Below are 20,155 nucleotides of genomic sequence, written 5' to 3'. Positions count from 1 at the left end.
GCGGCTCAGTGGCTGAAAGGTATTTATGAAAGACATGAATTATGGTTCAAACAGCGAGTTTATTCTCCTACAGACACGTGGCTTCCATGTGTGTTGTCCATACAAATCATATTGCTGTTATTAATCATCCGTCTGTCAGCGTTTATACAGTCAGTACAAAGTAGATACACCTAGTAAAACTAATATTAACTAATAAAAATACGTAGTGTGGGATACCATCATATGCAGGGCCTAGTGGTCCCTTTTCAGTTATAAAACTGTCTCTTTAACACATAATCAGTAAAATCTGTCTGAGAGAAATTACACACTTGCTTTCCTTCTCTTAGTGTCCTCGCCTGTTAATATAACTAGCTGCACAACTGCCACATTTTTTCGTTCCTGCGCTACATCCAGATTCTGTCCGGAGAAGAATCCTTGCGGTGATTTGGGTTTTTCTCCTTGAATAAGAGCAGGAAGTTTGGGAAGATGTTGAGCAAGGATCAAGTACAGATGGTTGCCAGCAATCAGCGGGCTGCTGGCGTTTTCAGCACAGCTGCTGAATAACATCGCCTGTCATTGTGCTGAGTGTGCGCCACGGGTCGAGTTAAGTGTTCTTCACTGTACAAAATATCGATAAAACACCATCAAAATGACAGCGAAGTTAATTTCAGTGTCACAAAGTTAAACAAACTGCATTATAAACAGAGTATGAATACTGTTAGGAAAGTTTCTGTGAGTAAATATTGCTTTCAGACATTCACGATTAGTGGATTTTTCCCTGGTTTAGACGGTGCTTCTGGTTTTAAGCTGCATCTCGCTTTCCTGCCAACAATAAGGACGTTGGAAGAGAAGGCTGTCGCCGTTTCATCTCTTGTTGCAGCTGCTCCTTCAGGGTGGACACCTGTAGTGATAAAACTACATTTTATTACACCTTAAACCAGTTCATGCGTTGTAAAAGGTTTGAACCGAGATGGGATTTTGCCTAAGCTTTACTACGACACGATGTGCGTACCTGCTCCTCCAGGCCTTTGACTCTGTGTCGGTGAGCGCGCTCTCTGGTGCCCAGCGTTCGCTCTACGTCCCTGAAGCTGGTCCTCAGCCTCTCAGCCTCCCGCTGGGCCTCATCACGCTGCCTCGCCAAACTCTCACACAGATTGTGTGACTGCTCCGTCTCAGCCAGCTGAGTCTACTCAACACACACGCACGCACACACACACGCACAAACACACACACAGGGATACTGAATCTCAGGACAGTTTATAGAGAAAATGTCTGAACGATGAAGAGACTCTGGTTCTTCACATAATAAAACTCTAAATCAAAAGCAGACAGCAACAATAACCATGTAGGAGGCTCTGCGGCGACCTGGAGGAAAGCCGTACTCATGCTTTCTGGAAATGCACTTAACTAAAGCCCTTCTGGAACAATGTAAATGCAGCCATAAAAGACATTAAGGGATGTGGCTTTCCAAACAACTGTGCTGTGATAAGCCTGCGGGGAATATTAAAGAGGTCATATGAAGAAGATTTTACTTGTAGCCTGCAAAAAAAGCTTTAAGAAGAAATTAACGATGATCTCCCATGGGAGAAACAACGGTTTGATATTGTTCAGGACATTTATCTAATGGCAAAATGTGCTTCTTCTTTTGAGACCTTAAAGGTATAACATGCTGCATTATCCTATGTAAACAATATACTGAGTAATTCGAAAGTAATCCCTCTCAACCATCACTTATGACTCACTAAGTGCAAACAAAATGACACAAACTAATCAACCGAAGCAGCTGTAGAGCAGGAACTCCTGTGAACTCCAGCGATTCTCCTCTATCCGCAGGATCGGGGAAACTGAACCTCAAATTGCCCCTGTGCTGGGTGTGGGTGTGAATGGTTTGAATGATGAGATTAGAGCAGGCGATGCCATCCGTGTACGAGTGTGATCAGGGTGAAAGTTGTGTGAAAGCGTCCGAGTGGTCAGAAGTGGGGCAGAGCGACATGGACCAAAACTCATATCTCAATATTTTTTTGCTGAATGGCGATACTTTTTATATATCTCGATATTTTTACAATACTGGCTTGTTAGATAAAAATACATACAAATATTAAATAAAAATGTTCCTTAAATAAAATAAATATAAAATGGATTATAAATATATAACTTAAAATATATATAAATATATAATAGCCAAACTGGCTCCATGAAAGAAACTTTATTTTAATGTGACATAAATCTCGATATACACGATATTGTCTTATCTTATATCATGTTTTAAAATATATCGATATATTTATAAACTTGATATAGTCAGACGACTAGAAAGGCGCTTCAAAAAATCTGAATGATCCGTTAAAGGAAATATTTTATGCAGAAATCGGGAAATGTGGACCATCTACCTGAAATAAATTTAAACAATAATTTAAGGTCTGGAGCATTTAAAGATCAGGTAGTTAGTCGCATCATTTATAGATGAGTAAACATCACGCGTCAAACTAACACCTGTGGTGTTTATTGGTCTGGAGCAGGTCCTCTAACAAATGGTTAATGGCCCCTGTGGAGAAACCTCCAACATGCGGATAGATTTTTGTTTCCAGGTGAAATGACAAACGTCTGTTCTCCGCTTCTTTCTGCTGACTTCTTTTTTACAACGTAGACCGGTGCCCTGACATCCTGATGATCCTTTTGCGTGAGAGGGAGTAATGAAGGTCATTACAAAAGCAGCCTCTGAAGTTCTTTAATTATAGTGCAGCTTTTCCCCCAAATCATCACGGTTCCTTGGACCTTATAGTAAATGCTTGAAGGTTTATGAATGACTGCTGGGGTTGATGGGGGAATTTTGACTAAATTGAAAATGAACAGTGGTCTGAGAAGTAAAACAAGCCTGAAATGAACAACTTTAATGACTTTTGATGAAACCACTACAGCTTTATTTATTTATATTCTTGTTTAAAATGTGTCTGTGGTAGATTAAAGAAAGCATAGTTATGAGTGTTAAGCATCACAGCAGCAAAATGACGTTTGTTTTTGGATTTAATTATTAACAGGATGTAGCGGTGCAGAGATGAAGCATAAGAGAAAAACAACTCTAGATGTCTGATGTGTAACATGAAAAAGATGTTATCAGCAGGTTATTTCTAGTTACGCTGGCCTCACTTGACATTTACGGAGCCTTCCCAAGTTTCAGCTGTTATTTTATGAATAAACAAAGTCTAGCCCTTGACTGTACTGTGAGTTATTTATTCACTTAATCTTTCCAACAGTAAGGAGCAAGCTAGCCTTCTCTCCTGTAACATTCACGGAAGAAAAAATACCTTGTGACTCCAGTCAGGGAAGACAGAGTTTCACACAACGTAAACAGTCTTTTAACTAGAGGATGTACGGTTTAATAATGAGATAAAGGAATTTTAAACTCCACAAAAACATATAAAGCTAAGTATGGAATTAATTTGTCAACTTAAAGACCGATTTGTCCCACTGTAAAAGGTGTGAGCTGCAGGCTTTGACCTGAGACATGACAGACTCGTTCAGTAACACTTAGAGGTGGGAAGCAGCTAAGAAAATAAACGCGGTGTCGTGTCGCCAACACTGACTCTGCTAACAACAGTTTGGTAAAGCTTCTAAGAGTTTTGTTTTGCATATGTTAGGCACAGTTTGCCGTAATGAAGCATGGCAGTTGAGATTTCTGATGAATCTGTCAGTGTCGGTTTGAAATGCGGCTGCTCCTCACCTGCAGCATCAGTATCTGTTGCTGTGCTTCCTGCAGCTCCTGCTCAGTGGTGTTCAGAGAGCGATCCAAACGGCTTTTCTCTGCAGACAGCCGCATGCTGCCCTCCTCAGTCTTCAGCTTCTGACGTTCAACCTAATGAAATAGAAATGTAACCAAAACAGAAAGCGTGGGATCCCTTTCATACAAAAAGAAGTCACATCCTCACAGTGCCGCTCGCAAGGCTACAGACTCTTGGGGCTCTATCTTACACCTGGCGCAAAGCCACTCGGATTGCGTTTCATTAAGGGACTAAATACAACCTTAGCCCCTTGTGCCATACTTTGTGCCCAGATTATGCATTGTCTTGGACACGCCCTGAATGCACTTGTGCCACAGATTATACACCATGCGTTTAGATCCTCTAAACAAGGCCTGTAGTCTTGTTTTCAAAATTCAAAGATGAAGACCAAGCGAACCAACTATTTTTGTGTATGAACTACAAAATTCTCTATATCTAACATTTGACTAAAGAATGAGTGATGTCTCTTCAGAAAAAATCACTTCAGATCAAATCTGTGTCTCACATTCTGACCCCCTATGGTTCTGATACTCTGTGACCACATGTCTACTATTGGATGTTGCTTCCTGTGACATAATGGGGTCATAACGTTTTTTGCACCAACCACAATTGTTTTAATTCTCAAAGAAACAACTGAATGGAACGAGTTTCACATTTGTTTTGCCCAAGCTACAGCGCTGACCTTATCCAGTGTATTCCTCAGTGCGTCCTTGTCTTTCTCCAGCCTCACAGCCTGTCTCTCAGCATCTTTTTTCTCAGTCTCAAGCATGGCGACAGCTCGCTGCAGCCCACGCAGTCGCTCCTCCATCGCGGCCCGCTCTGTCAGAGCCGAGTTGGTGCTGCGCTGAGCTTCTACGACACTGGCGGAGCGCTGACGTAGAGCCTGACGGAGGTGAGGAAGATCACAGAGACGTGACTTTAGAGACTGTTACTGTTTAAAATGTTATGTATTTGGATGCTTTTTATTTTCTTTCTTCTGCAGATTTAATTATTTTCTCTGGGTATAATGTCTCCAGCTGAAGACTTGATTAGGACAGATGTTTGTCTCCCTCACCTCTTGAGCGTTTTTGAACTCAGCCTCCAGTTCCTCTCGTCTCAGCTCGCTCTGGTCCAGCTCGCTCTGTAAGCTTTGCACGCGCTCAGTGAGGGTGACCATATTCTTTTTGCTCTCCACTAATGAGGCCCGGGCTTCATCCATTCGTTCCTTATTGGTACAAAATAATCATCACATCACTGTCAGGTTTCATCCACAATGTGAAAGGTCTTTTCTCCCCCCTTCAGTCCCTCTCACCTGTAGAAGCCTTTTGTCTTGTTCGGCCACGCTCAGCGTCTTCTGCATAGCGGTCAGACGACTCTGTGTGCTGCTGTGAGAAGCTGCTGCCTCCTGGAGGCTCTTTTTGAGGGAAGAGGTCTTCTCTTTGAGTAAAGACTCACTTTCCTGAGCTTTGAGCAGAGCCTGGCTCAGCCTCTCCACCTCTCCCTGCAGCAGAGACACACGGGCGTGTCCTTCTGCCACCTGTGGTTTGTAAAAATCAAATGTATGTGAAGTCCAGTCAGCAAACCAACAAAGAGAAGAGCACAAAGTTAGCTTGGCTGTAGACTCTCAGTCTATTAGGAGCCTTGAAAGAACTGCTCGATTCAAACCCAGGTGAATAAATATGGAAACTTAAAGGTCCCATATTGTAAAAAGTGGATTTCCATGTCTTTTTTTATTATTCTAAAGCAGGTGGAGGTGCTATATCAATTCTGTCAAAGTGTCTGTGCCATCAGGACTTCTGTACGGTTGTGATGATCTGCTGTGTACTGACCAAATAACTCTGTAGGGTACACTAACAATCAACTGGAATTAATTAAATGGAGGTGCACAAATTTAACAATGTCTCATAACTCATGTAATTAGTTTTTTTGCACAATTGTTTGTAGTAAAAATATATTATAAGAAATTACAGACCCATAAATGTATTTCTACATAAACAATGCAACCAAGGGCCTGGTCAATTCATGAGGCACATAAAATACTGTATATATCACACATTTACTTGAGAATAATCAGATTAAGCATAAAAAGACTCTGTATCAGCCTGCTGTACCTGTTTCAGCAGAGAGTCATGGCGCTCCTGGGAGGCCTGGCTCTCAGCCTCCCGGTCTCCAAGACTCAGTTTTAATCTCTGCAGTTCCCCCTCCAGACTGCGTCTCCCCAGCTCCACCCTGGTGGCCCGAGCTTCAGCTGCCTCCAGCGCCTCCCGCAGACGCCTCCTCTCCGCCTCCAGACGCATCTCAGCAGCACGCTGCTTATTCAGCTGATCCTGCAGATATGGAGGGAGGACAGACACGGTTAACAAGATAAGTAGGTGGAATAAAATTCTTTGTTGCATAAAGGAGACCTGAGTTTTAGACCCAAACCACACCAGACACAAAGCACACACGGATGATTCATAGCTGCATCTAAACTCTAACTTTATCCGTCCCTTCATAAATCCTCCTGAAACAAATATACATTTCTGTCATTAGCAAGCAAACAGACAGGATCTTTGTGCTGCTTTTTTCTGACGCACACTTTGTGTCCCTGCTCCTCCTGTTGTACAGACGGTAAATTATTTTGAGAGGTGCTGGCATTAAAAACAGACATATGGAGAGGTGTGCCACTGTGTGTGGCATCTGTTGTTATTACATATCGCCCTACTGTTGAGTGCTGCCATAAGGTGATCATGGCAAATCAGCGGTCACGGCTGTGTGCCAGTACAAATACATGGTGTGTACACAAACGTGTGTGTGTGTGTGTGTACCTGTGCATGTTTTTTATCCATCTCAGAGGCCTGCAGCGCTCGCTCTAAATCCTTCAGCCTGTCAGTGAGAGCTCTCCTCTCTCTGTCTCCTCTCCTCACCACCTCCTCCTGCTGCTGGAGCAAAATCTGAGTGGTAGTCAGACGATCGTCCAGTCCACGCTTCCCTGCGATCACGCACATTAACGCACATTAAAGACGGTCTTCTAGATCAGCATTCTGAAACTACACGGACGAAGGTTAAATGTTTTACCCTCTTGGTATTCCTGTACAGTGTTTTGCAGGTGAGTGAGACGACTCAGAGCAGAGTCTCGTTCCCCCGTCAGCTCCTCCAGCTCCCGCTGCAGGGCCCCAAGCTGGCATCGAGTGTCATCCTTCAAAATCAGCGATACAAAAAGACTTGAGCCACGCAAACAATAAAATATCCTTTAATTATTATGAATATTTACTTTGTGATTTTGTTGTTGTGCAGTGTAGCTCTGTCACCCTCTCTCTCTGTGCCTCACGCAGCTCCTGGAGGAAGTCTCTCAGGTCACTCCGCAGTGTGTCAGGGTCCAGCTCTGGCTGAGGGAGAGGCAGGGGCGTGTCCCCTCTCTCAGGAGACACTGAGCTTAAAGTGTTGTCAGGGGTGCTTACTCGAAATTCTGTAAAAATGAAATATAAAGAGCATGCATCTTGTACAAATATTGTTTTTATGTTGGGGCGTCTAAAAGGGGACGAGGGATCACATTATTAAATACAATAAAATAATCTGATATGTTTTATACCTCAAGAATCTAGTAATAAAATACTTTAAGCAGCTAAAAGGAATCTTCTGTTGAAAACTAAAAAAAAAATATGAATTATGCTAAATTAGAATTATTTTCCAGGTTTCTGAGCTGTACCTAATGTCTGAATAAATGTCTGAACCATGTATTGCAGAGTTAAAGTGTCATGTTTCATTCTTACCTTTCGGAGGCGACAGCGAGGAGCGAAGGGGTGAGGCGCTGTGGTGACGTGACATAGTGCCTGGTGATGTGGAGCTCCCCCCTGGGCTTCTTCCCCTGCCTCCCCGGCCGCTTGCTCCGATACCCAGCGTCCGCGTCAGTGTCGACTGAAGGCTGCACAGACGAAACTCCAGGTCCCTCCTCCCAGCCTCGGCCCGGGTCAGCTCCGCCTCTGTAGCGGCCAGTCGGCCCTGGGCCTCGCTCAGCTGCAGACTGCACTGAGCAGCAGAGTCCTGCGCCGCCTGAGCACGCAGTGCTAAGTTCTTGGCTTCATCTTGCAGCTTCTTCTCGCAGCCACGCGCGTCCTGCAGCTGAGCGGTCAGTTCTCTCTCGCAGCCACGCCAGCCCGACTCAGACTCCTGCAGGCGCTTTTGAGTCACAGAAAGCTGCATTGAAAGACAAAAGATTGAGAAATTGTGACCCAGTGAACACAAGAAGTAAGATTTATTTTCACTCTTCTTCATCCTTACCTCTTTCTTGAGGGAGTCTCGAGCTGCTTCTGCCTCAGTTAACTTCTGTTTGAGACTGAAAAGCTCTTTCCCTTTCTCCTCCTCTCTTTGCTCCTCCAGCGACAGGCGAGTCTGCAGCTCTGCCACCTCCCTCCCCCTCTGCTCCTTCTCTCCATCCAGCACCTTCAGCTGCAGCCAAGAAAAGCACAAAATCAAAACACAGTCACACGTGAAGTCTAGACTGAAAAAACGCCAGAGGTATGAAGGAAGGGTTGCAGAATGTCCAACCTGTCTGCGGAGCTCCTGGAGCTCTCTCCGAGCCTCGAGTCGTGACCTTTCGACTTCTCTCAGGCAACTCCTCAGCTCCCCCACCTCCTTCTGATTAGATGAAAGATTCTCCTCCAACACAGCCAGCTTCTGCTCCTTCTCCTCACACTGTCGTTTAACACTGAGAACCCCAACGCACACACTCCATGACAACGACAACATTTTACTCTGAACTCTGTCAATGGATATTTTCCTGTCCGTTGAAGTATTTACCTTATTCTCTCAGTTTCTGCACTTCGTAGAGTTTCTCTCAGCTGAGTGTTCGACTGGCTTAGAGTGTCTCTCTCCTTGGTGACATCACAGAGGCCACGTCGCAGCTCCGTCCCCTCTCTCCTGCTGTTTTCTGCCGCGTCCTGAGTTTGGTTTAGACGTCGCTCAACGTCCAACACATTCCGCCTCAGCAGGTCTCGACTCTCCTCGCTAGCTGAGAGAGAAGCTCTGCACTGGTCCAGCTGGGGGAGTTAAAGTCACGTGTCATACAAGGTGATGCAACCGAACAGATTCAGTGAGAATGTGGTAAACTATTCCACAACGAACAATAGGGATGTCCGGATTAACTGATCACAACCACGGTTTCTTAACCATAAGAATTGTAGAAGTTACAATATATTTGGTGTCCTCATTCCTGCATCGTTGCTCTACAAGTCACGTGACTAGTTTGTGTAAAGTAGTTTGTTTTAGTGTGCAAAATAGTCGTCATGTCACTCCAAGTCATCCAGCATGGCGCCGCGTTAGCCAATCAATATATCATATAATTCTACTGTTTAGCTGTTAAACCTCTCAGAACTGTAAAATCCTGTCTGCGTATTAAAACTTTCTACGTAAATCATGTAAATTGCACATATTTTAATTTTAAAGGACACAGCACATGAATCTCATGATTTTCCCTACGTGTATGTTAAAGTATAAATGCATACAAAAATAGTGTATTCTATTATTAAAATAACAAATGAAGGAATGTGCAGCCTTGGTGGAGGTATGTGCTCTCTGGTTTGTACTGCACCCTCTCATATTCCCACTTACACAACATCATTTACCTCTTTGTGAGTAACATCAGCACGTGACTGAAGATCAGCACAAGTCTCTTGTAGACTTTGGAGTTCCCTTTCATGAACAGAAGCTGCATCTTCCAGCTGAGAACGAAGCTCCAGCAGTTCGATGGTCAGAGCTCCAACTCTGATCTGTGTGAAAACAAAGTGTTGACGAAAAGACAATTTACTACATCGTCCTCATGCATTTCTGTTAGAGGAGACAGACGCTAGGAGATACATTCAGAAATCATTCATACACATCACCTGCTCCTGCTCTTTGTAATGAGCCGCTTCTCTCGACATCCGCTCGGCCTCCAGGGTTGCAGCTGACAGCTCGGCCTGCAGGGTGGACACCCTGTCAGACAAAACTGCTTTCTCGGCTTCCTTCATAGACAGGGCCTGGGGAGAGATACACAAGCTGCTTAACAGGAGGAGGAACTAACAACAGATGTAACAGAGCTGAGCCACAATATCTCTTTACTTTATTTGATGAACTACAGTGACGGAAAGGACAATATGTTTAAAACTATTATTATAAGTATTAGGAGGATTTTTCAGTTTGAACTCAGATCAGACCTGTTGTTTCTCAGTCTCTGCCTGCAGCAGACTCTGATCTCTGTCATGCTGGAGACTCCTCAGTTCCTCCAGCAGCTCCTCTCTTTCTCTCTCCGCTCTGTGGAGCTGATCCTCTGCTTCCTGCCGGAGCCTCCTCAGAGCGCCCTCTTGCTCCATCAGCAGGCTGTGCCGCACTACTTCCTGTAAAACAGAGCAGCCAAGTGCACAAATGTGGATTAAAGAGTCATCAGCCTTATCGGAATAGTAAAAATAAGTCAGCAGAAATTCTGACCTTTTCTGAGACCAGCCTCTCCACTTCCTCCTGATGTTCGGCGACGGCCTTGCGTAAAGCCTGCTGGGCCTCCTGCTGCGCCGTGTTTAGAGTCTGAGCGAGAGACTGTTTCTGTCTCTCAGCCTGGGACAACGCGGCCTCCCCATCAGAGCGTACACGCCTCAGTTCAGCTGGAAATTCCATCCAGGAAAACATCCAGGAGAGGGAAACACAGATTCTTTCTCAATATACCAAACATCTTCACTTTTTGCGTCTAATTCTCAACCCTAGATCCTCTTCTCTCGTTAGTCTTGTATGTTTTCTTCTACATACTCTGTCACTCACCTGCTGCAGTCTCACAGCGGACTCGAAGGTTTTGGCTCTCCGCCTCCAGCTGCTCCCTACGAGACTCCACCTGGACGAGCTGCTGCTGCACCTCGAACAGACTGGTTTCTAGGGACTCCCGCTCTGACCTGCACAGTTACAAACACAAGTTACAGACACTCAAGTGAAAATGCATGTGTTATTGACAAACAACTACACACACCTGAAAGCAGCCAGTTCCTCTGACAGCACAGTGTTTTCTCTCTCAGACGCTGTCAGCTGGACCACCAGCGCCGCTTTGTCTCGGGCCAGGTCCGCCAGACTGCGGCCGGTTTCCTCTAAGGACACCTCGTTCCTCTGGCCCTCTCCTCTGGAAAGACTCAGCTCTGATCCCAGAGAGGTAACCTCACCACAGAGCTGTGAACAAAAGCCAAAGAAAAAAAACATGAGTGACAAGAAACAATTAAACAAAAAGATTTCTCCTTTCCATGTTACTGACAGTTTCCATTACTATTTTAGCCAAATAAACATCCGTTAAGTAGTCACTGTTTAAGGTGCTCAAAGCGCCCAAACCCCCCAAAACATCTGAAAAGCTCAACTGCAATGTCTCTTTCCAGAAATCATGACGGTTACTCAAGATAATCCACAGACCTGATGTGAGTCCACAATAAAATCTCCACAAGATAGTAATGTCTGACCACGAGGAAGACATCCATGAGTACGCTTCCTTCTGTGCTGTGATAGGGTTGGTGTGTGCAGTTTGGTAGAAAGAATATAGTTCAAATATGAAACTGCTCACATCAGGTCTGTGGATTATCTGGAGTAAGCGTCATGATTTCTAGAGAGAGACATTGCTGATTAGCTTTTCAAATGTATTTTTCTCTTGGTGCTTTGAGCAAGGGACTAGATTTCCTTTCATCACAAGGAAATCTGTGCTTGGGTACACATTAATGGGGGACTGACACTTAATTTCCTGCATTTGGGTGGATTTTTATGCACCAATTTATGGTGGAAATATCTTTTGAAGGAAAACACAGGTGACAGTTTAAAGTTTAAAAAATATATAACATCACTCTAAGCAAACTATTCTATTATGGCTTAATTACTTAATTGTTAAAATCTCAAATTATTATGTTCTTTAAATTATGTTCTTCTTTTGTTACTCTCACTTTATTTCATCTACTGTTGCTTTTGTTGCATACTGTCCCCTACTTTATCGGAGGCTTTGTTGCATCTAAGTGATATAATCTTTACCTGGGTGACTTTCTCCTGCAGCTTAAATCTCTCAGCCCTGAGACTCTGGAGCTCTGCCTCCATCCCTTCCCGGCTTAGCTCTGCGTCCTGCAGCGACTGGTGCAGCGTGATTCGGGCAGAGTCCAGCTCCAGACGGTCCTGCTCCAACCGAACCAGCTCATCTCTGATGGTCAACTTCTCCTGCTCCGCCTCCCGTTTCTGAGCCTGCAGGAGGCCCTTCCCTTCCTCCAGCTGAGAGACGGAGTCAGTACACTTAAGCTCTCTTTTTTCATTCTTCACATAACTGCTTTTGTCACTTTGTTTGTGTAACCAAGGGCGACATAATGAATGCAATGGCGGAATGGATGGAGACAGATATGAGACGAAGTGTTATGCAGCCAGAGGAGCTTTGACCGCAGACCTTTTGCAGATTAATACACTTTTGCCAACAGAAGGTGGTCGGACACTTCATTTGAACTAGTTAATTTCCTGGAATGATCTTACCTGGAGAATGTAGTTGTTTAGGTCAGTTTTGTCCTGGGCCAGGCCCTCATTCATGCTCCCCATCTTGGCCAGAGAGTCCCTGAGAGCTGCATCCTCCGACTGCAGCTTGTTGAGCAGCAGAGAGAGCTCTGCGTTACTGCCCTCAGCCTGGAAAGGGAAATGTCAGTCATATAAAGGTTGCACACACACAACATAAAAACAGCGAATATTAAATTCAGCAAAACTTTAAATGAGTAGAAGATATTTTTTTTTCTCACCCGAGCCAGCGCTTCAGAGAGTTGGACTTTCTCTCGCTCCAGCAGCTGCCGCTCAACCTCCCCCTGCTGGTGCATCTCCCTCACTGCAGACAGCTCTCCGCGCTGAGAGGAGGCTCGACTCTCGCTCTGATCCCACTGCTTTTGTCTGTAGTAAAACAAAAAACGTCGTACTATAACAATATATCCTAGGGCTACTATAAAGCACCATAAAGCTTCTACTATCTATAAAGCGTGTTACTTCTAGGCTGGACTTCTGCAACTCCTTATTCTCAGGCTGCTCCAATAAGTCTATTAAGAGTTTCCAGTTGGTCCTAAATGCTGCGGCTCATGTACTAACTAAAACAAATAGAAGAGAACATATTTCTCCTGTATTCGCTTCTTTGCACTGGCTACCTGTAAAATCTAGAATATAATTTAAAATCCTTCTCCTTACCTACAAAGCTCTTATTGGTCAGGCTCCATCGTATCTTAAAGAGCTCATAGTACCGTATTACTCGACTAGATCACTGCGCTCTGAGAATGCAGGGCTACTTGTCGTTCCTAGAGTCTCCAAAAGTAGAATGGGAGGCAGAGCCTTCAGCTACCAAGCTCCTCTCCTGTGGAACCAACTCCCAAGTGTTATTCGGGAGGCAGACAGTGTCCCCATATTTTTGATAAACCTCACGAGCCCTTAGCTATGTTGTTATTTTTAAGATGATTGTGTCAAGACAGATGGCCGTCCTCCATAGAGCTGGGTCTGTCCGACGTTCCTGCCTGTTGTGGGGAAGGTTGTCGTTGCCACCGTACTCTATGGGGGAATTGTTGGGTCTGTCTTTACCTACTCTGTAAAGTGTCTTGAGATGACTTTTGTTATGATTTGGCACTATAAATAAAATTGAATTGAAGTGAATATATCTGTTGGGCATATACAAATGCAGAATTACTGCGTCTCAGTGATTTTTCTACTATTTCAGGTCTTAATGTTTCATTTTATTTTTTCTGTATTTTATTCTGACTTTCTCTTATAACAGGTCAAGAAACTGAGTCAGCTGGCTTGTCCGATATGTACAAAAATGCATTTCGCTGTGTTTCATCGGAGGTCAGATTTCTCTGTAGCTCTGTAGGAAGCTAATACAGATCGTACGAATGGCATATGCACTGTGCACCAGGATTGTGGATTAGCGTCCACATCGCATCCACTTAATCACAATCAATTAGCCTACTTACACCCTCTGAGTTTCTGCCTTCGCCCGCTCTCTCTCCTGCGTGGCGGCCTCCTTCTCTTCCTTCTCATGATCTCGCTCTCGCTGCGTGGACGCCACGTTCAACTGAAGCTTCTCGCAGTCCATCTGCAGGATCTGGACGCTGCTCTGTGCCACCTGCATGGTCTTCTCCAGGCTTACCTTCTCACTGCCATGTTTATGATGTTTGGAGAAGAACAGTATATTGAAGTTACACTTTCAAGGATTAGAAACAGATTGTAAGAAGATGATATAAGAGTCTGTAAACCTGGTCAGCGTATCTCTCTCCTGTTTCAGACGGTCCTTTTCTCTCTGTGCGTTATCCCTCTCTCTCTGAGCAGCGTCCCGCTCCCTCTGCAGAGCTTGGTTTCGCTGTTCTGCATCTCTTTTAGCCAAATCAGTCTCCGATAGCTGCTTGCGTAACTGTTGAACCGAGGACTGGGCAGAGAGCAGACGCCCTCGAACATCCTGCAAACACAACGCTTAAGATCACTTTCCTCTAGTTGTACGTAATCATGCAGATAGTTTGTGTTTTAGTTGCCCAGATTTTAAGATATCCACCTCTGTGATTTCTGCCTCCACCACCAATGTGCTTTCTTCCTGAGACAATTACTGTCATGAAATGCATGAATTGACATGTCACCTGCAGCTGGAGCGTCTTGTTTGTGACTGCAGAACGCAGAGCTGCTAGCGCCGCCTCAGGGAGGGGCGGCAGCGAGGAGGGCCGAGAGGGGGAGGACGACCTGCGAGGAGAGGAGGAGCGGTGAGGGGAGAAGCTGCGGATCATCGTGAGGAGCGGAGCCCCAGCGTTGTCCTGGTCTGCCTCTGATGACGACTCTCCGTCGGACAAAATCGTCTACAAAATAAAATGAAAATGAAGCACTCCCATCTTTGTGATATAAAATTGTGCGCGTATGTGTAGTTGATTACCTGAGCGATGTCCCGCAGGGAGTCCAACAGCGTCTCAGTGTGCGCCCGCATCGCCTGCATGTCAGTCTCATCGTTGCCACTCTGCTCCTGAAGGGAAACAACATGAAGCACAGACACCTCAGTCACCTGCAGGAGGACAATCAATGCAACCGAGAAAGCATTACAGCCTCAAAGGGATAGATTACTGAAGTGGTGTTATACGAGATACTTATCCATGGTCAGTGTTACCTACAGTAGATGGAGGTCTTCATGCCTCCAGTTTAAAAGAGCAGACAAGATTACCGACACGGAAGCTATGAAATGTCCTGCAGTGGACTGGAGCAACAGCTAAACATATTAAGCCATATAAAACTATATATAATATAAATGTGTTTAGAATATTTTCGCAGCCTTACCATGACAACACTGTTTAAGATTATGCCGGGGCGACTGAAGATATCTACGCTCTGGTTAAAGCCACCAGACTCCATTGACAAAAACAGCAATTTACCTCAATGAACACAGGAGTGGCTGGTCTACAGCTGCCTCGATTGGTCAGTTTAATTGCTAGTCTAAAACACCAAGGTCACAAAATAACACAACAGGGAAGACTAATAAATACATACAAATAAAAAAATATAATCCAACTTTTAAAAAATACAAACTATTCCTTAAAAGATAAGATTGCCATTTTTATTTAGTTTATTTAGTTTTTTTAATCCATTAAAAGAGCAAAAGCAACAATGCATTAGTCCGTCGCTCAATACTTCCGTCTCATTATTTATCGGTTTCCTTATTGAGTCCTGGTCATTGTTGTGTGTAGACACACAGGTTTTAAGCACCAACACAACTGTTTTATTATCTCCGAGTCTGAACACGGGAAACACACGAAATGAGAGAATATTCAAATTCAAAATCTGCAAAGCCTGCCTGGCACTGATGTTATTACAACACCACACTTAAGACAAGTTTCCAGGCGCGTAGACGCACAAGTTTGAAGTCATAGTTCTGCAGCTGTCAGGAAAACACACCGGTATTGATGACAGGGAATTGATCAATTTGGAGGCATACGGTTCTGGTACCAATTTGTTACCTGTTCTCAATTTCCATCCCTACTGAAGAAGTGTAACTCTTTAAAAATAGGTCCATATTATAGTTTTGTGTTTAAATACAGCTGGGCACTGAGGGTTTGGGCAGATGTTACTCAAACAGAAGTAAATACTGTATTTGTTTGGGACTATTTTCAGCCGTGGGTTTAAACACATTTGGAAAAATAGTGAGTGCTAACAACAGCAGGACAGTATGTGCAGGATGAACTCGAAATAAACCAGTGTGTATGTGTATGTGTGCGTGTGTGTGTGTGTGTGTGTGTGTGTGTGTGTGTGTGTGTGTGTGTGTGTGTGTGTGTGTGTGTGTGTGTGTGTTTGTGTGTGTGTGTGTGTGTGTGTGTGTGTCATCCATGATGTGTTTTTAAGTTTTGATAACAAAAAAATAACAACCCTCTCACCTGAAGCCTCCTCATCAGTACGACAATTTCTCTGTCTCTCTCTTCAATTTGGCCCTTTAGTCTCTCGGCCTCTCGCACTGAATCAGACAACCTGGAAGTCGACACAATGAGAACCGTTAAAAAGGCCTTCATGCAAATGTTCTTTTCTCAAACCTTTACGAGAGCTTAACATGCTCACTGACCTGACGTTGAGCTCACTTCTCTCTGCGTCTGTCCTGGTCTGAAGACTCATCATCTCTGCCACTCGTTCTCTCAGCTGCTGCTCCAGCTGAACGCGCAGAGCTGTCTCCCGCTCCAGAGCCAGAGCTGCGCCGCCCTCACGGGTATACAGCGTGGTAGATAGACCTGCACAAGACACCTGAGCAGAGTGGGAAGCCCGAGCCAGCTCGTTACGCATATCTGACAGGTCCCTGAGATTGGAGCAAGGTTGACAAAGAGGGAAAACATTATTACCATTTACAAAAAAGGCAGAACACAGGAAATGGCATCATATGGCGAGCGGTTTAAGCATTGTTGACCTTTCAGTGGCGCTCTTCAGCTCGCAGACGTGCCGCCGAAACCCGACCACTTGCCGCCACAGCGTCAGCAGTCGACTGTGCTCAGTACTGAAGTAACTGTGGAAGGACTAAAAGGGGAGCCACATACGAAAAGAACGCAAATTATCTTTGCATTTTTCTCCTTTTAAAATGTTTAGGTGTTATGTAAGCGTCCCTCTCTCACCTCCTCTTCCCTCCTCCAGTCAGACTCCTTTTGTTCCAGTTCCTCCCTGGCTTTTGTCCAATCAGCAGTGAGCCTACGGATGTCATGACTAAGAGCCTCATTGGCCAAACCGGCCTGCTCCAGCTGCTCTCTCAGCATGGCGTTCACTGCAGACAAACTGCTGCTCCTGCAAAACACACAAGGGACAAACGAATTGACAGAGCAAGTAGGGCAGGAACACGGTGATATTCTGAAGTGTTTGACGTGTAACATGTCACCTTTGTTGTTCTTCTTCCAGACGGATTAAAGCGTCCTCCAGGTTGCTGCTTGATTCGTCTTGATGGCAACCATTTGGTGACTCACTGTGGCACTGAATGAAGAAGGTGGTTGATGGTTTAGGTGTTGTTCCTGGAAGGTTAATGTCGTCTTACCTGGAGACAATATCAGTTAAAAAGCCACTCACGCTCAGCCTGTGTTTCTCCAACTCTGACGACCGCTCCTGCAGCATCTGCTCGAGATCCCCACTCCTCTTTTTGTACTGAAGCACCTGAAGTAGCACAAAAAACAATTAATGACTTGTAAAAACCCAGCGACGATTACATCTCAGATGAAGATAAACACACTCGTACTTTGGCCTGCAGCTTCTGCACGAGCTGCGCCTGCCTCTGCTGCCCCTCCTGGTACGCGGTAAGTTTACGCTTGTAGGACGCCTGCTCCTCATCCAGCCGCCGCCGTAAATCCACGTTCTGCTGCGCCTGGCTGCGTGACTCTGGCGAATCATGGTCCCCGTCACCCGTCTCAAAACGCAGCGCCTGCTCCAGCTGTGGGTTTCATTAACAGTGAGGGCAGGGGGTGAGGTTTATCTACAGTGTTGCCACTCTGTGAAATTTAAAATACCAACACGTACTGTAATTCCCAACATACAGTCACTCCTGACCTTGGAAACAGGAAACAACAACCACAAGGTCCATCAGTAGCTGGAGCTTTCTATCATAATACACTGTCTTCATCATCAAATGGATTTTTCCCAGTCGTTACGTTTAAATTTTAATTTTTCTGAGCACTTGAAGGACTTAAAATTTCAGACTGAACGTTCATTCCTGATGTTGGAAACAGCAGTTGGCAAAACTATCTCACCACAACGTCCATTCAGCAGCTGGTTTGGAGCTTTAGGATCAGACTTAGATACTGAAGGAAATACAGGGTTTACAGTAACTGATGCTTTATTTTATGCAACAATTACTTGTAATTACAAATCAAAGTGCACAATTATTTGAAAGAAATTATGTCATATAATTTAAAGAATTATATTTTACATAAGCCTAAACTTGTGTGTAAATATAAAGTGATCATCATTCTAATTTAACAAAACTAGACCTTTTCTCATGTTCTTTCATATGACTATATACGTGTAAAAGACATCAAATTATTCCAAAGGACATACATGAGTAAGTGTTAACCTCTGTACTATGGGACATACAAGCTGCTGACTCTTTTAGGTTGATATGGATCAATAAGGAGGTCTTTCTAGAAGTGGATGGCATTAGTTTGTAAATATGAACAGATAATTGTATCACGCACTATAATAAAAAATGGGGAACTATGTTGCCAATGGTATGTATATTAATAATTAACATTTTCAGCATCATTATTTCACTGCAGTCATACTGTTGTTAACTGTTGCTCTGTAAACAGCATAAACACACCTAAGTATTTCTGATTCCTTCAGCAGAAACCCAAATATTCACTTTAATTAAATACAATTAAATGCGTTTACTGGCTCCTGCAACCTGGAACACTCTACAAAAAGACCTGAAACTTACCACACTTTTATCATTAGGATAATTTAAATCCATAACTGCATCTTATTTTACTTCCAACTGCTCCTGTTTTTAACTAGATTTCCCTGATTTCATTATTTTGTGTCACTTTACTTTTCTGATATTTTGGATTTACTTATGTATTCTTCAAATGTTTTGTGTTTTGTCGCTGCTATATTGAAAATGAGGTTGCACCTCAATATATTCCTGAGTTTTAAATAAAGTTTATAGTTGATTAGAAAAAGAAAATCAAGGCCACGCTCTTTCTAAAATATTTTGTAGGTGGCACCAGGATCAACAGTCTACATGTTTACAGTTTAATGTTGGTTTGTAATTGATGGTTTCATTAAAAGGACCTTATTTATCTGAAGGGGCTTCATCTGAGTTGTCTTTCGTGTCTGGATGCAGACCTGTGCGTTTCCTTCATTAATGTTCAACCCAAAACGAGCCCACCCACCACTACACCTCCTCTGGCCCCCACTGAAGCCCCTGTTTACAGTCGCCCAGGGTGACAGACGCCATGGCAACATTCCACTTCAGTTCATTCCAGCCCATCACCTGGGAGACGAGCAAATCTCTGACAAAGAAAGAAGAACTCAAATGGGAAAACAGGGAAGTGCCACAGTATCCCCTTTAGGTGTATAATCCTTCTTCTTCTTGAGATTTGACTGACAGGGTCAGTTTTGTGTAGAAACCGTGGCGTTATTCAGTCATTCTCTGCCCACCGTACTGTCACTGACTGTTGTTAGTGTCCTGGTTTCTTACCCTCTCACTTATCGCTCCATACTTGATGGCGAGCTCGTCTCGGTCGGCTCTGCTGTGTGCCAGCAGGTCCTCCAGCCTCGCCAGCTCTCCCTGCAGAACCCGGTTCTCCTCCTGGAGGGACATGACCGAGGACATGGCCACGGCAGCTGAGAGAGAAAAAAGGGGCAGACGGACAGACAACAATCAGGCAAAGACGGCGTCAAATAGTACCTCGTTATGACGGGAGAGCAGACTCACAGCTGTCGTTGAGGTTCTTTGTGACAATCTCTCGCACTCGTGCTGGTAGACATGTAGGGGGGGCGTCTGGTGAAGGGCCCCGGACCGTCAGCTTCTTCTCCTCAGACAAAACACTCTCCTCCAGCCTCTGATGTGCACAAAACACACACGTTTGATGCTTTACCTTTCCAAATTCAAGACGTTCGTTCCAGTTATACAAGTTAACGAGAGAAAAACTTTTGCTGGAGGCTCCATAAAAGAAAAAGGCAGTAGTAAATGAAAAATGGCATAATAAAATAACAAATATATGATGCAATGAAGGAAAAAAAAGACCCATTAGAGAAAAACAATAAACATAAAGACATATAAAACATGATATAATAAAATATAATAACAAAATATAAGAAGCAATAATGAGAAATATATATACTTTTGAGACATTTAGAGAGAAAACGAGCCCCTGAAGTACCCAGAGAATATAATATATATTATAAGGAAAAGCTCCACATGACGAGAATAAATAAAAAATCTGAAAGATGAT

The 20,155-nt window shown here is 44.1% G+C and overlaps 1 protein-coding gene across 1 annotated transcript; it reads right to left on the bottom strand.

Annotated features, from left to right (window-relative positions):
• Nucleotides 1-49: 49 nt before the first annotated feature.
• Nucleotides 50-19,739, bottom strand: crocc (ciliary rootlet coiled-coil, rootletin). The gene is made up of 36 exons (XM_083938373.1): nucleotides 19,636-19,739; nucleotides 19,399-19,544; nucleotides 17,443-17,634; nucleotides 17,277-17,360; nucleotides 17,092-17,183; nucleotides 16,835-17,000; nucleotides 16,633-16,739; nucleotides 16,297-16,524; nucleotides 16,115-16,205; nucleotides 14,629-14,715; nucleotides 14,342-14,554; nucleotides 13,967-14,166; nucleotides 13,685-13,867; nucleotides 12,479-12,623; nucleotides 12,222-12,368; nucleotides 11,739-11,969; nucleotides 10,708-10,901; nucleotides 10,506-10,633; nucleotides 10,182-10,351; nucleotides 9,911-10,090; nucleotides 9,599-9,733; nucleotides 9,341-9,484; nucleotides 8,517-8,755; nucleotides 8,265-8,424; nucleotides 7,998-8,165; nucleotides 7,490-7,913; nucleotides 7,028-7,185; nucleotides 6,795-6,915; nucleotides 6,545-6,708; nucleotides 5,849-6,064; nucleotides 5,050-5,274; nucleotides 4,813-4,962; nucleotides 4,441-4,641; nucleotides 3,701-3,832; nucleotides 992-1,165; nucleotides 50-880 (listed from the first exon to the last, which is right to left on the bottom strand). The coding sequence occupies exons 2-36, from the start codon at nucleotides 19,531-19,533 to the stop codon at nucleotides 782-784; spliced, it is 5,883 nt and encodes a 1,960-aa protein (XP_083794499.1). The 5' UTR covers nucleotides 19,534-19,544; nucleotides 19,636-19,739; the 3' UTR covers nucleotides 50-781.
• Nucleotides 19,740-20,155: the final 416 nt, after the last annotated feature.

The sequence above is a fragment of the Echiichthys vipera genome (genome assembly GCF_963691815.1).
Source record: "Echiichthys vipera genome assembly, chromosome: X".
Lineage (NCBI taxonomy): Eukaryota > Metazoa > Chordata > Actinopteri > Perciformes > Trachinidae > Echiichthys > Echiichthys vipera.
This window is presented reverse-complemented; position numbering and strand designations above follow the sequence as displayed.